This window comes from Portunus trituberculatus, chromosome 27 (genome assembly GCF_017591435.1).
Source record: "Portunus trituberculatus isolate SZX2019 chromosome 27, ASM1759143v1, whole genome shotgun sequence".
NCBI lineage: Eukaryota > Metazoa > Arthropoda > Malacostraca > Decapoda > Portunidae > Portunus > Portunus trituberculatus.
In genome coordinates, this window is record NC_059281.1 from 8,130,801 (window position 1) to 8,145,800 (window position 15,000).

At 42.8% G+C, this 15,000-nt stretch overlaps 1 protein-coding gene across 1 annotated transcript; it reads left to right on the top strand.

Annotated features, from left to right (window-relative positions):
* The first annotated feature begins 3,181 nt into the window (after positions 1-3,181).
* On the top strand, positions 3,182-6,497 carry LOC123509940 (calcium and integrin-binding protein 1-like). Its single transcript, XM_045264582.1, has 5 exons — positions 3,182-3,375; positions 3,791-3,890; positions 4,498-4,645; positions 5,108-5,217; positions 6,179-6,497. Exons 1-5 carry the CDS (start codon positions 3,290-3,292, stop codon positions 6,284-6,286), a joined length of 552 nt encoding a protein of 183 aa, XP_045120517.1. The 5' UTR covers positions 3,182-3,289; the 3' UTR covers positions 6,287-6,497.
* Positions 6,498-15,000: the final 8,503 nt, after the last annotated feature.

Consider the following 15,000-nt stretch of genomic DNA (forward strand, 5'->3'; position numbering starts at 1 on the left):
TCAGGCTCGACTCTTTATAGCCATTATTAATTAAGTACATAAGTCTTAAATTTAATTACGTCAAAGAATCAAATATGAGATGTGATAACCTATAAACAATTTAGGAATGCTTGAACAAATTATGAAAGTCAAAGAAAGCACTGGCAACTTGTGGAAAGAATAAAAGGAAAAACAAACGAGAAAGCTAGTTATTCAAGTGATTAGAACCACTGCTACAACCTCAGATACTTAACACCAACTACAAACACTTAAAACAATGTATACCAATAACGAATGAGTAATTATAACTACGGAATGAAAAGTCGAGAACAAAAGAAAGCAGGGCAAAGAAAAATAACGACGAAAATGGTTCTTTCAGGGTGGTGGGGGGCATGGATGAGACGTATAGATGACAAATAAATGAAGAACACTGAGATTTTTTTTGCTGTAGTGGAATAATAGAGCTAGATAATAATGGTGGTGATGATGGTAGTGGTAGTGATGAAAAGGGTAATGTGAAATAATCGTGTATTCTTATTAAAAACCCAATTAATATAAACCGCTAATGTGTTTTGTTTCCTACTGCACATTAAGCTTAGAAACATCACTTAGTGCGCACTTACAACCACTGAATTTGCACTTATTGAAACAAAACACTTTACCCTTGAACAAGCATGGGAAAGTATATGAGTTTACCCTCTAACAATCAAAGACAAAGTTTTCATTTTCTATTATTCGTAAACAGGCAAACTAGACTGATAACTTATCTATCTTCAATATTACTTTCATAAATCCCTCTCATTATCTAATCAGCACCGCAACATTAATGGATAAAGATAACAAGAACTCCTCCTCCTCCTCCTCCTCCTCCTCCTCCTACTACTACTACTGCTGCTACTACTACTACTACACTCAACCAAATCTTCAGTACCTATTTAATTCTTACCTCACAAAAAAATTATACTGCCACACCTATGCTCTATAACCTTTGCTCATGCCTCGATTAACGGGAACCAAGGGCGCCGTTCACCTGTGGCACTCAAAGACCAATGACTGTCGAGTATTCTGATTGTTTTTTGTGAAGTGTGAAGCTCATTCGAGACTTTTTATCGAGGCCAGCGGTGTTTTGGAGATTCAGTTGTGTATTAGTGAGTCAGTCTCGTGTAAGCTGTGAGTGACGCAGGAACGAGGTGTGTGTGTGTGTGTGTGTGTGTGTGTGTGTGTGTGTGTGTGTGTGATAACAGGGATGGTTTAACTAATTTTATGGCAGCTCCAAAGATGAAAAAGTGAAAATGTTTTGGGGTCACACACACACACACACACACACACACACACACACACACTGGTGGTACTATCAAACACGTCACCTGATAAGATATAAGGGCTTAACGCACACACACACACACACACACACGGGCAGTCTGACGTTCGCACCACTTCTTAGCGCAATATTTTCTCACCTCTCTCGTTTCACATCCTTTCTATCTTTCCTCTCACTCAATTCTCTCTCTACTCGTGATCAGATAAGTGTTGTGCTTCAGTTCTGGTATAAATCATATGTGCTTCAGAAAATGAGGTAAAGTGAATGATTTCTTTGTATTTTCTTTGGTTTCACATTGACTAACTGTTATCGTCTCTCTGTAACTCATATATAGATAGTTTACGTCATATTAGGTCTATGTAGGGGGCTCAAATTTGTTTACTAAAGATTATTTATTTATTTATTTTCATTTATTTATTTGTTTATTTGTGTGTGTGTGTGTTCGGCGTGATGATGAAGTGGCGAGGAACGAACGTATGATTGAACGTGTGTTCTCATGGCAAGAAACGTTTCAGAATGTAGTGATTAAAGTAAAGGTTAACTTGATTATTACCTATCCATTTCTTTTCACGATTAGGTTGCTGCTACTACCACTACTACTACTACTACTACTACTACTACTACTACTACTACTACTATTATACTATTATTATACTATCACCTCCACCAACACTACTGTTACAACAACAATTACTACTACTGCTACTACCACTACTACTATTGCTACTATTATACTATCACCACCACCACTACTACTATTAATACAACAATAACAACTACAGGGAGAAAATTTGTCACCATTGTTATTTGCTTTTTATATTAATGACTTGCAGGACAAACTTCTTGAACTTAATTGTAAATATTTAGATTTTGATAACGAATTTCTTAATATCTACTACTACTACTACTACTACTACCACCACCACCATAAGTGTCGAGGCTGTATTGAAACACCTGCCTTGTACCATCTGTGTATGAGCACGTTTTGTATGTACATAGATACACCAGCACAGACATGGTATACGGTGAACTAGGGTTTACCCTCTTGATATAACTATTAAGTGTAAGATGATAAGTTATTGGTCTAGGTTAGTGACGGGAAAGAACACTAAATTAAGTTATATAATGTATAATTGCTTATTACAGTTATATACGAGCGGTCTGTGTGTGTGGTACGAAAACATATCAAATAAAGGTATTTGTATGTATGTATGTACATCGTATAAGTTTGTCAAAGCTCTTACCAATCATTGTTGGTAGATATAATCAAACAGACAGAGAGGTGCGTTATTGTACTAAATGTAATAATGAATTGATAGGGATGAATACCATGCTTTGTTGATTTGTCAAAATCAAGAAATTCTTCAATTGAGAAATAGATACATACCCGAATATTATAGATTGCAACCAAATAATTTTAAATTTGTCAAGCTGATGCAAAGTGGTAATGTACACACACACACGAATGTTTAGGTGATACATAAGATTATGTACACACACACTACTCACGTGATATTGCCCATTTCGTTAATATTTTTTTCTTTTTTGCGATAAGAAACTTGCACTGTATAAGAAATAAGATGAGTAATAAGTAAATTTCACCCTTATTTCCCATACACTTAAGACTTATTATCGATTACTACCCGGAAGGTGGAAATGAAATACTAGAAGGAGGGGAAATGATTAACACAACCACTATTTTCCCTCATTTTTCCCTCAGATCGATTACATAAACACGAAGGAAGAGGAGGAAGAGAGACATAAGGAGAAAAAAAGGAAAATATAAAGAAAAGAACACGTAGATAAGAGAAAAAAAGAAGAGAGAAAAGGAAATATATACTAAACCAGAACTACGTGAAAAGAAGAGAAAGGAAGAAGAGAAAGGGAAGGAAGAAAGGAAGAGGAGAAAGAAAAAGAAAGAAAGGAAAAGAAAAAGGAAGGAAAAGAAGAAAGGAATACTGAAAAGAGGAGGAAGAATAGGAGACAAGGATGGGAAATAAGAACTCAGCCTTCACGGAGGAGGAACTGGAGGACTATGAGGATCTGACTTACCTGACGCGGCGGGAGATTCTCATGTAGGAGGAGGAGGAGGAGGAGGAGGAGGAGGAAAAAAAGAGTAAGAAAGAGAAGAAGGAATGACTGTAACGGATGTGTGTGCAGGAAGGAGGAAAGAGAGAGAGAGAGAGAGAGAGAGAGAGAGAGAGAGAGAGAGAGAGAGAGAGAGAGAGAGAGAGAGAGAGAATTTTCATAACTTCATGATTCCACCACTGTTATTTTTCCTCCTCCTCCTCCTCCTCCTCCTCCTCCTCCTCCTCCTCCTCCTTATCCATCTCTTTCCCCTCACTTGCACATCCCTTCCTCTCAATCCTCCCTACTATCCTCATTTTCAGCGTATCTACTTCTCCTTTCCCCTCAAGACCCCTCTAAATACAATCTTCTCTTCCCCTTAACTAACCTACCATTCCCTCATCTCCCCTTTCCTCCCCTCAGTGCGTGGGGGAAGTGGAGAGGCCTGGTTGGAGGTAGAGGGGAACCAGATAAGATAAGTCGCTATCCTGAGAAAGATGTACAGAAACTACCAGAATTGCAGGTGGGTCTGTAGTGGTGGTGGTGGTGGTGGTGGTGGTGGTGGTGGTGGTGGTGATGGTGGTGGTGGTTAGTTATATATGTCATAAATAAGATTAAATGTGTTTGTGTGTGTTTTTTTTTTTTTTTATTTGATCTTCGTGAGTAAGTAAGGTTTTGAAATGTGGTTGAGTTAGTTATGGTAAAAATGTTCTTTCTCCTTCTCCTCCTCTTCCTCCTCCTCCTCCTCCTCCTCTTCCTTCTCCTCCTCCTCTTCCTTCTCTTTATCTTCACCTTTTCATCTAATCGTCCTTCTCTTCCTCCTCAATTTCCGTGAATCGTATTTGTTCATATAGTTCTCTCCTTTTCTCTTCGCTTCACTCCTTTTCCTCATCCTCTTCCTCTTACTGCTGTTTCCTCTCCACCTCCACATTTTCTCCTTTTTTTTTTTTTCCTCCTCTATGTCTTCCTCTTCATTCTACCAACGTCATCAACATCTCCTCCTCTTCCTCCTCCTCTTTCTAGTGCGTTAGAAGAATAAAGACGTGTACGTAACTATCCGGTTAACCTTTGTAATCTTCCTCCTCCTCCTCCTCCTCCTCCTCCTCCTCCTCCTCCTCCTCCTCCTGCAGCACAACCCGTTCAGGGATCGCATCACCCGCGTATTTTCGTCACTGAAGGACTCCAGGATGAGCTTTGAAGACTTCCTTGACCTGTTGTCCGTGATGAGCAGCAAGGCGCCCCTGCAGCTCAAGGCCCACTACGCCTTCCACATCTTTGGTGAGACTGGGACAACGACGGAAAGAAAGACACAGAGACAGAGAGGCTGACTAGTGACAGAAAAAAAAGACAAACAGAGACACAGAGACAGAGACAGAGAGGCTGACTAGTGACCAAAAAAAGAGAAACAAAGACACAGAGAGAGGCTGACTAGTGACCGAGAAAGTGACATAGATCAAGGCTGAGTATAAGTGACCGAGACAGAGACATATAGACAGAGAGGCTGACTAGTTAGTGATTAGCTCTGTAACATACTATATAAAAAAAAAAAAACTAACAAACCAACCAAGAAAAAGATCCTCGAAAAACCACAACACACACACAAAAAAAAAAAAAAAAAAAAATAGAAACAGTTACCCTTTTCATCATTTTCTATAACAATGAATCAGGTTATAATGGGGAAACTAAAGTATTTATAAATTGCTACCATTCTTACAATATCTAATACTTACCACGTGGCAGATTACAACGAGGATCAAATTCTGGACACTGAGGACCTGGAGGTGGTAGTGGAGAGGCTGACGGGGGACCACGGACTACTGCCGGAGGAGAAGAACAAATTAGTAGAGAGGGTGAGTGTTGGATGAGAGAGAGAGAGAGATAGCATAGTATTGTTAGTAGAAATATTGAGTGAAGAGAGAAAAAGAATTAGAATGATTAGACAACCTTAGTGGTGAACTGAAAGACGAGAAACATAGAAGCTTAGTGGAAAATGAGAGAATTAGAACATGTTATGGTAGGGCTGGATGTTGAGAGGGGAGAAAAGAGAGAGTAAGGGCGCGTCTGTGAAAAGTGTTGGAAAGAAAAGTGAAGAAAAGCAAGAAAGGATAACTTATGTAATGAAAATAGTGAAAATGAGTAAATAAATTGAAATAAAAGTAAGGATGACTATTAAAGGAGAAGGGAGAAAATCATAGTGCTGGAGAGAGAGAGAGAGAGAGAGAGAGAGAGAGAGAGAGAGAGAGAGAGAGAGAGAGATCTGAATGACTGTAGTGTGTGTGTGTGTGTGTGTGTGTGTGTGTGTGTGTGTGTGTGTGCGTGCGTGCGTGCGTGCGTACAGCGACATACGTACACACGCTCACCATAAAGAATAACGGTAACAGACAAGATTATGGTGGAGAGGAAATGAGAGAGAAAGTCGATTAAGAAAAGAGAGAGAGAGAGAGAGAGAGAGAGAGAGAGAGAGAGAGAGAGAGAGAGAGAGAGAGAGAGAGAGAGAGAGAGAGAAAATTGCTGCTCTCACTTTATTATATTAGAAAGGAAGGAAAGCATGAGGATAATTGCATGACCACTAGAGAGAGAGAGAGAGAGAGAGAGAGAGAGAGAGAGAGAGAGAGATCTAGTATAAAAATCAATCTACCTATGTATTTCTCTATCTTTCTTTCTGTCTATCTATTTCTGTCTTCATATTTGTTAATGAAAAGAGAAACACAATAATGGTATATGAAATTATTAGAGAAAATAACATATTATTGAGTATCTATTTAACTATCTATTTATCTATCTATCTATCCATCATCTATCCCTTCACAGCTTCTAGAGGATACGGATCTCGACGGGGGCGGCATCTCTGAGGAGGAATTTAAGCATCTACTGACGAAGTGCCCAGATTTCATCCACTCCTTCAGGTTCTCAGTCTAACAAAGCAGCAACAGGAGGAGGAGGAGAAGGAAAAGGTGGGAATGCTTAGAAAAAATATGATACGGTAATGAAGAGTGATGATGAGGGAAGTGAAGATGGAGGAGGAGGAAAAGGGAAAAATGTGTTAATTAGCGTAATTTGAAAGTGCTCTGGGAAAATATCTGGAAAATAAACAAGAAGAAGAACAAAAGGAGGAATAATAATAAGAAAACAGAAGAGGAAGAGGAAGAGGAGGATGCGAAGAGCGAGATACAAGAGGAAACAAGAAAAGGGAGGAAGAAAGACAAGGAAATGGTCAAAGGCAAAAAAAAAAAACAAGACGAAAAATATGAATGGAAATAAAAAAATAGACAATATATGATATAGAAAAGAAATTTATATGAAGAGAGAGCGAGAATGGGAGAGGATTGAGGAAAAAAAAGGAAAAAAAAACTTTAGTATTAAAATAGAAACAGAACGAGGAGGAAGAGGATGAAGAGGAAAAAACGGAGCAAAGTATGGAGGAAGACAGAGAAATATAGAGGAAAAGAAAGATGGAAAAAACTTGTCGAGGAGGAAGAGGAAATAGGGTAGACAGATCAGTAGTAGTAGTAGTAGTAGTAGTAGTAGTAGTGGTAGTGGTAGTGGTAGTGGTAGTAGTAGTAGTGGTGGTGGTAGTAGTAGTAGTAGTGGCAGTGGCAGTGGTAGTGGTGGTGGCAGTGGTAGTGGTGGTGGCAGTGGTGGTGGCAGTGGCAGTGGTAGTGTGGTGGCAGTGGTGGTGGCAGTGGTGGTAGTGGTGGTGGCAGTAGTAGTGGTGGTGGCAGTAGCAGTAGTAGTAGCAGCAGTAGTAGTGGTGGCAGTGGCAGTGGCAGCAGTAGCAGCAGCAGTAGTAGTAGCAGCAGCAGCAGTAGCAGTAGTAGTGAGAGGATGGTGATCAGCAGCAGTAGCAGCAGTAGCAGTAGTAGTAGCAGTAGCAGCAGTGGCAGCAGCAGTGGTGGCAGCAGCAGCAGCAGTAGCAGCAGCAGCAGTGGCAGCAGCAGCAGTAGCAGTGGTGGCAGCAGCAGCAGCAGCAGCAGTGGCAGTAGCAGTAGTAGTAGCAGCAGCAGCAGCAGCAGTAGCAGTAGTGGCAGCAGCAGCAGCAGCAGCAGCAGTAGTAGTAGCAGTAGTAGTAGTAGTAGTAGTAGTAGTAGTGAGAGGATGGTGATAACGGTAATGCTGCTTCTGTTACTGTTGTTATGATGATGATGATGATGATGATGATGATGATGATGATGAGGATGAGGAGGAGGAGGAGGAGGAGGAGGAGGAGGAGGAGAATCTTAAGACAAAGACAAGAAAAAAAAAGGATAAAGAAAAGGAGGAAAACGAAATAAAGAAGAGGAGGAGGAGGAGGAGGAGGAGGAGGAGTTGGTGGTACAGTATACTAACAAGAAAGTGACAGACTGGAAGCGAGGCGGAAGGAAATGAGGGGAAGAAGAAGGAGAAAGAGGTAAGGACGGAAAAAAAGCGTCGAAGAAGAAGAAAGAGGAGGAGGAGGAGGAGGAGGAGGAGGAGGAGGAGGAGGAGGAGGAGGGGGATGAGTGAGAGAAATAATAATACAAGATCATGTTCTCCGATTACCTCCTTTCCTCCATCAGCAGACAGGACAGAAAAGGAAAACGGACGCGACCTTGAAGCCTCGAGGGGGAAACTTAAATAGACGCGAAAACCCACACAAATTATTGCCTCCAGGATTCAAAAGTCCCCAAGTTGTCACGCTCTGCTGCCTCTCTCTCTCTCTCTCTCTCTCTCTCTGTTCCTCTTTTCCATGACTTAGCTTTCTCGTCCTTTTGATATAAGTAAAGATCTCTCTCTCTCTCTCTCTCTCTCTCTCTCTCTCTCTCTCTCTCTCTCTCTCTCTCTCTCTCTCTCTCTGTTGTGATTAAAATTTCGTGGTTGTTGGTATTATTGTTATTATTATTATTATTATTATTATTATTATTATTATTACTATTATTGTTATCATAAGAATGAGTAGATTGAAAAAAAAAAAAATTCTAGTCGATTGTAAATGAAGTAAAAGTAAGATATTCGTGATAAATAAGATTGGATTACAAAATGATAATGGGTATATTTAAACCAGAGAGAGAGAGAGAGAGAGAGAGAGAGAGAGAGAGAGAGAGAGAGAGAGAGATGTAGGAGGGAGCAGAGGGATGGACAGGAGGAAAAATTTGAGGGAAAAGGAAAAGAATGGAGGGAAGGTGAGAGGAGGAGAGAGGTACATGAGCGTGCTTCAGCTTCGTGTGTCATGCTCCAGACATCCATCACACACACACACACACACACACACACACACACACACACACACACACGGTTAGATATTTGTAAGCCGACTACTGAAGGAATCGCATCTCTCTCTCTCTCTCTCTCTCTCTCTCTCTCTCTCTCTCTCTCTCTCTCTCTCTCTCTCTCTCTCTCTCTAATTAGTCATATGTATTTAAGATAAGCCGTATCTGGGAGGAGAAAAAGGACGAGGACGAGGACGAAGAGGAGGAGGAAGAGGAGGAGGAGAAGGAGGAGGAGGAGGAGGAGGAGGAGGAGGAGGAGGAGGAGGAACTAGCACTGATAGGAAGGAAGGAAGGAAGGAAGGAACAAAGGAGGAAGGAGGAGAGGAAGGCAAGCAATTAACAAAAATACATTATCACACACACACACATACACACACACACACACACACACACACACACACGAAATGGTAAACAGCACAAGAAATGGAAGGCTAAGTGTGTGTGTGTGTGTGTGTGTGTGTGTGACCTTGGCAGTGCTTCTCATGGCGTATGTTCTGATGGAAAAGGAAAGAACACATACACACACACACACACACACACACACACACACACACACACACACACACACACACACACACACACAGTAACTTAACATTCTCTCTCTCTCTCTCTCTCTCTCTCTCTCACCTCAGGCACCAGTTTCCTTTCCTTGTTCCTGTCCAAAATTTTTCCAATCATCAATTTTTTACCTGCCCTTCTTTTTATCATCTCTTCCTTCCTCCCTCTCTCATTCTCCTTCCTTGGTGACCTTCCTCCTAATGTATAATTCTCTACCTCGTCTGCGATCTGTTTGTCTGTCTAGCTGTCTGGCTTGCTGTCTGTCTGTCTGGCTGTCTGTTTCTTTGTCTAGCTGTCTGGCCTCTCTGTCTGTCTGTCTGTCTGTTTGTCTGTCTAGCTGTCTGGTTTGCTGTCTCTGTCTGTCTGTCTGTTTGTCTGTCTAGCTGTCTCGATGTCTGTCTGTCTGCCTGTCTGTTTGTCTGTCTAGCTGTCTGGTTTGCTGTCTTGTCTGTCTGTCTGTCTGTTTGTCTGTCTAGTTGTCTGGCTTGCTGTCTGGTCTGTCTGTCTGTCTGTTTGTTTGTCTGTCTAGCTGTCTGTCTAGCTGTCTGGTTTGCTGTCTGGTCTGGTCTGTCTGTCTGTCTGTTAGTCTGTCTAGCTGTCTGGTTTGCTGTCTGGCCTGTCTGTCTGTCTGTCTGTTAGTCTGTCTAGCTGTCTGGTTTACTGTCTGACCTGTCTGTCTGTCTGTTAGTCTGTCTAGCTGTCTGGTTTACTGTCTGACCTGTCTGTCTGTCTGTTAGTCTGTCTAGCTGTCTGGCCTGTCTGTCTGTCTGTCTGTTTGTCTGTCTAGTTGTCTGGTTTGCTGTCTGGTCTGTCTTTCTGTCTTTCTGTTTGTCTGTTTGTCTAGCTGTCTGGTTTGCTGTCTGGTCTGTCTGTCTGTCTGTCTGTTTGTCTGTCTTTTTGTCTTTCTGTTTGTCTGTTTGTCTGTCTAGTTGTCTGGTTTGCTGTCTGGCCTCTCTGTCTGTCTGTCTGTCTGTTTGTCTGTTAGTCTGTCTAGCTGTCTGGTTTGCAGTCTGTCTGTCTGTCTGTTAGTCTGTCTAGCTGTCTGGTTTGCTGTCTGGCCTGTCTTTCTGTCTGTCTGTCTGTCTGTTCGTCTGTCTAGCTGTCTGGTTTGCTGTCTGGCCTGTCTGTCTGTCTGTCTGTCTGTTTCTCTGTCTAGCTGTCTGGCCTGTCTTTCTGTTTGTCTGTCTGTCTGTTTGTCTGGATGGATGGATAGATGGCTGTCTGTCTGTGTCTGGATAGGTGTGTGGAAGGATGGATGTTTTTCTTGCTTTTTTGTCTGTCTATCTGGCTGTCTGTCTACTTGTCTGTCTTACTGTCTGGTTGGTTTGATGTGTATGTCTGCTTTACTGTCTGTCTTTCTGTCTGTGAGGGTAGATAGATTGATTGTTGTCTCTCTGTTTGTCTGTCTGGTTAACTGTCTGTCTGTCTGTCTGTCTGTCTAAATGGCTGGCTGGTTTTATTGATATTTTCTTCTTCTGTATGTAATGGGTTCAATTTAAGTACAGTTATATTATATCAGGAAGCTTTTTATTTTTATTTTCATTCATTCTTGCTTGGCCAATAAAAAAGCAGTAGAAACTGTACTCACACGCACACACACACACACTCTCTCTCTCTCTCTCTCTCTCTCACTAATAGGACGTAATTGCCGCAAGCTGGATTTGTTTACATCGAGAGGACAAAGAGAAGGAGGAGGAGGAGAGAGGAATGGGGGAAATGAACAGGTAGGTATAAGACGATAGGGCAAAGAAGAGGGAAGGGAGGAGAAGAGAAAGGAACGGGGACGGTATAGGAGGGGAGGGGAAGGGAAGGGAAAAGGAAAGGGAAAGGGAAGGGAGGGGAAGGGAAGGGAAAGGGAAGGGGGAAGGGAAGAGGACGGTATGGGAAGGTAGGGGAAGGGAAGGGAAGGGAAGGGAAGGGGAGAGGAGAGCTGAGGTGGTCCAGAGAAAGGGTGACAATGTGATGAAGAGGCGGGGTGATGGGGTGATTAGAGAGAGAGAGAGAGAGAGAGAGAGAGAGAGAGAGAGAGAGAGATGTGGGGAATCAACAACATCGAAACAAAAATATGAAAAAAAGAGAAAAGAAACAAAACAAAACGACAAAAAAACTAAAAACGAAAAAGAAAAGAAGAAAGAAGACAACGAAAACAAGAACACACACACACACACACACACACACACACACACACACACACACACACAACACACGGCAGCGATATCAAGGTGGGTGGCGGCGGGAGTGGACTGAAATCGGGCGGAGCGGAGCGCGGCGGGATTGTGTGAGCGAGGCAGGGAGGGAGGCGGCGAGGCGAGAGGAGGGGAAGCGGCAAGTTGGGCCTGAGTCCGGGCACAGCGGCGCTACCCAGAGACCTTTGAGTAACACTGCTGACAAAAGAGTAGCGCGGCTTCTCTGCGCGTCACTCCTTGAAATATGAGAGCAAATGAAGGGAAGCCACGCGATACTACTACTGGGGGGAGGAGGAGGAGGAGGAGGAGGTAGGAGAAGGAGGAGGAGGAGAAAGGGTAGGTGAGGTGAGATGAAGCGTGAAGTTAGGGAGAGGAGAGGAAAGGAGGGAGTGAGGAAAGGGTAGGAGACGTTAGCTGAGGGATGGAAAAGAGATGCAGGTGGAGGAGGTGGAGGTGGAAAAATAAGTAGGTAAGTAGAATGGATCAGTATTGAAGGAGGGAAAATGAAAAGGAATAGGATGGGTAAGGAAAGAGGACTAATGAAGGAGGAAGAAGAGGAAGAGAAGAACGGCAAAGAAGAGACTAACTTAAGGAATGACTGACTGACTGACTTGTTAACTGAATGACTGATGGAGTGACTAAATGAATGACTGATTGACTAACTGCATGACTAACTGATTAACTAACAAAATGACCACGTGACAGACTGAATGACTAACGGACTGCTAGACTGACAGACTGACTAACTTACTGACACGAAAACTTGAGTCCACCCACCCCGCCACCCCGAAGAGAAAAAGTTGTTGTTGTTATTGTGGTTTTCGTTTTCCGTTTTACAAAAAGCCATAGAAAAAGAATGTCGGTAAGATCACATGTGGAAACGCCTGCACACACACACACACACACACACACACACACACACACACACACACACACACACACACACACAAAGAAGCAGTGTATTTCGCAGCCATTGACACCTCCTTCAGAAGTGCCCGACACTCCTCCTCCTCCTCCTCCTCCTCCTCCTCTTCTGCCTGCCTTTTCACCTCCCCACCACAAGCTCTCTCTCATAACCTCCCCTCTTCCTCTCACTTTTGACTAATTCCTCCTCCTCCTTCGTCTCTTCCTCCTATTCCTCTTCTTCCTCCTTTCTTTTTCCTTTCCTATGTTTCTCTTTCTTCTCTTTCTTCTTCCTATTCTTTTTTTTCCACATTCCTTTTCCTCTTCCTTGCACAACTGTTCCATTTCTTCCATTTGATTTAACTCCTCTTCCTAACCTCCTCCTCCTCCTCCTTCTCCTCCTCCTCCACGTATCCTGAATCCTCCTCCTCTCTCCTTGCTTTTATTCTCATCCTCGCCTCTTCCTCCTTCTCCCCTTCTTGCTCTTCTTCCTCCCCTAAGTTTTCTTCTCTCCTCTTCCTCTCCCACCCACGCCCGTCACGCCCACAGACCTCAGGACAGTGGGCGCCTCTTCTTGCGTGGGCGTGAAGGAGGAGAGAGAAAGAGGAGACCAAGGAAATAAGCTTTGATAAAAAGAGTGAGAGAGAGAGAGAGAGAGAGAGAGAGAGAGAGAGAGAGAGAGAGAGAGAGAGAGAAATAAGTGAGAGAAAAATAGAATAAAACACAATAGGGGGTCTTCTGTCTCTATCTCTCTCTTTTTTTCTCCTTTTTTCTTATTAATAGCGTTGTGACTGTTGTTCTACTTAGTGTGTGTGTGTGTGTGTGTGTGTGTGTGTGTGTGTGTGTGTGTGTGTGTGTGTGTGTGTGTGTGTGTGTGTGTGTGTGTGTGTGTGTGTGTGTGTGTGTGTGTGTGTGTGTGTCGCTCAAGCTTAAATACGAAAATTATGTTGATTCAGCTGACACCTGACACATATTCTCTCTCTCTCTCTCTCTCTCTCTCTCTCTCTCTCTCTCTCTCTCTCTCTCTCTCTCTCTCTCTCTCTCTCTCCAAAGTCGAGTAGTTGTCCTCTAGCTGTCGTGTCGCCTGGAGGAGGAGGAGGAGGAGGAGGAGGAGGAGGAGGAGGAGGTGGAGGAGGAAGAGATGAGGAGGAGGACAATAGAGGCAGCCGATCTCATTACGCCCTGCAGAGAAGGCGGGAGGAGAAGGAGGACGAGGAGGAGGAGGAGGAGGAGGAGGAGGAGGAGGAGGAGGAGGAGGAGGAGGAGGAGGAGAACACGGATGGAGGGAAGATATTTACAATGATGTATGAGAGAGAGAGAGAGAGAGAGAGAGAGAGAGAGAGAGAGAGAGAGAGAGAGAGAGAGAGAGCGCTAAAACACATATAAAACAAGACTTTCCTCCTAACTATCCCCTCCTCTTCCTCTTCCTTCTCCTCCTCCTCCTCCTCCTCCTTCCTCTTCCTCCTCCATGGTTTGCCTTACCTAATGGGGAATTAACTTAGCGCCATTAAGCCTCACCTTGATCATTAATTACCATTATGATGCGCTGAATAGGTAAGGGAACCCGGCAGGAGGAGGAGGAGGAGGAGGAGGAGGAGGAGGAGAGGGAGGAGGAGGAAGAGGAGGAGTGTGGAGATACGCTATTATGTCGGAATGTGGTGAGTGTAAAATTCATTAAGATTATACATAACGTACATACACACATACATACGTAAATACATACATGCATATATATACATACATACATACATACATACAAGATGAAAAGTAAGTGTGTGTGTGTGTGTGTGTGTGTGTGGTACTACATAGGAAGAGAGACAAATAAACAAATAAATAAATGATAATGATAATGATAGCAATGATAACCATAACAATAATAATAAAAATAATAGTGATAATAATAATAATAATAATAATAATAATAATAATAATAATAATAATGATAGATAAAAAAGCAAAAAAGATAAAACAAATTAATGAAAACTTAGAAAAGAAACAACACACAACAACAACAACAACAAAAACACAAAACAACAACAACAACAACAACACCAACAAGAGATTGACCTAACCACTGCATCTTCACAACTACCTCTTCTCCTCCTCCTCCTCTTTCCCCTCTTCCCCTGTCCCCTCACTCTCCCTCTCTCTCTCTCTCCTCTCACCTCTCCCTCCCATCCGCGCCACAAGATGAATGAGCCACGAGGTAATTGCTTACACTAATGTCCACTTAGCTGTTACTGGCCCCGCCACCCACGGCAGAGAGAGAGAGAGAGAGAGAGAGAGAGAGAGAGAGAGAGAGAGAGAGAGAGAGAGAGACGGGGAGGAAGGAGGGGTAGTAATTAATCATACATCATAATAAACCGCTGCATAAAACTATCGAAATTACTACTACTACTACTACTACTACTACTACTACTGCTGCTGTTACTATTACTACTACTACTACTACTACTACTACTACTACTATTACTTATGCTACTACTACTACTACTATTACTACTACTACTACTACTATTACTACTACTACTACTACTACTACTACTACTACTACTACTAAACGGAAGAAATATTCGTGAGCAACGAGAGAGAGAGAGAGAGAGAGAGAGAGAGAGAGAGAGAGAGAGAGAGAGAGAGAGAGAGAGAGAGAGAGAGAGATGACTGAGTAGGTGTTCCGAGAATAGACGGAGGAGGAGAAGGAGGAGGAGGAGGAGGAGGAGGAGAGGTGTCGCAGGAGATAAAGATGGGAACAATGGGGACA

Coding starts and splice junctions, on each gene's coding strand:
- LOC123509940 (XM_045264582.1), top strand. CDS start 3,290: ATGGGAAATAAGAACTCAGCCTTCACGGAGGAGGAACTGGAGGACTAT. Junction 3,376..3,790: donor ACGCGGCGGGAGATTCTCAT/GTAGGAGGAGGA, acceptor TCCTCCCCTCAG/TGCGTGGGGGAAGTGGAGAG. Junction 3,891..4,497: donor AGAAACTACCAGAATTGCAG/GTGGGTCTGTAG, acceptor CTCCTCCTGCAG/CACAACCCGTTCAGGGATCG.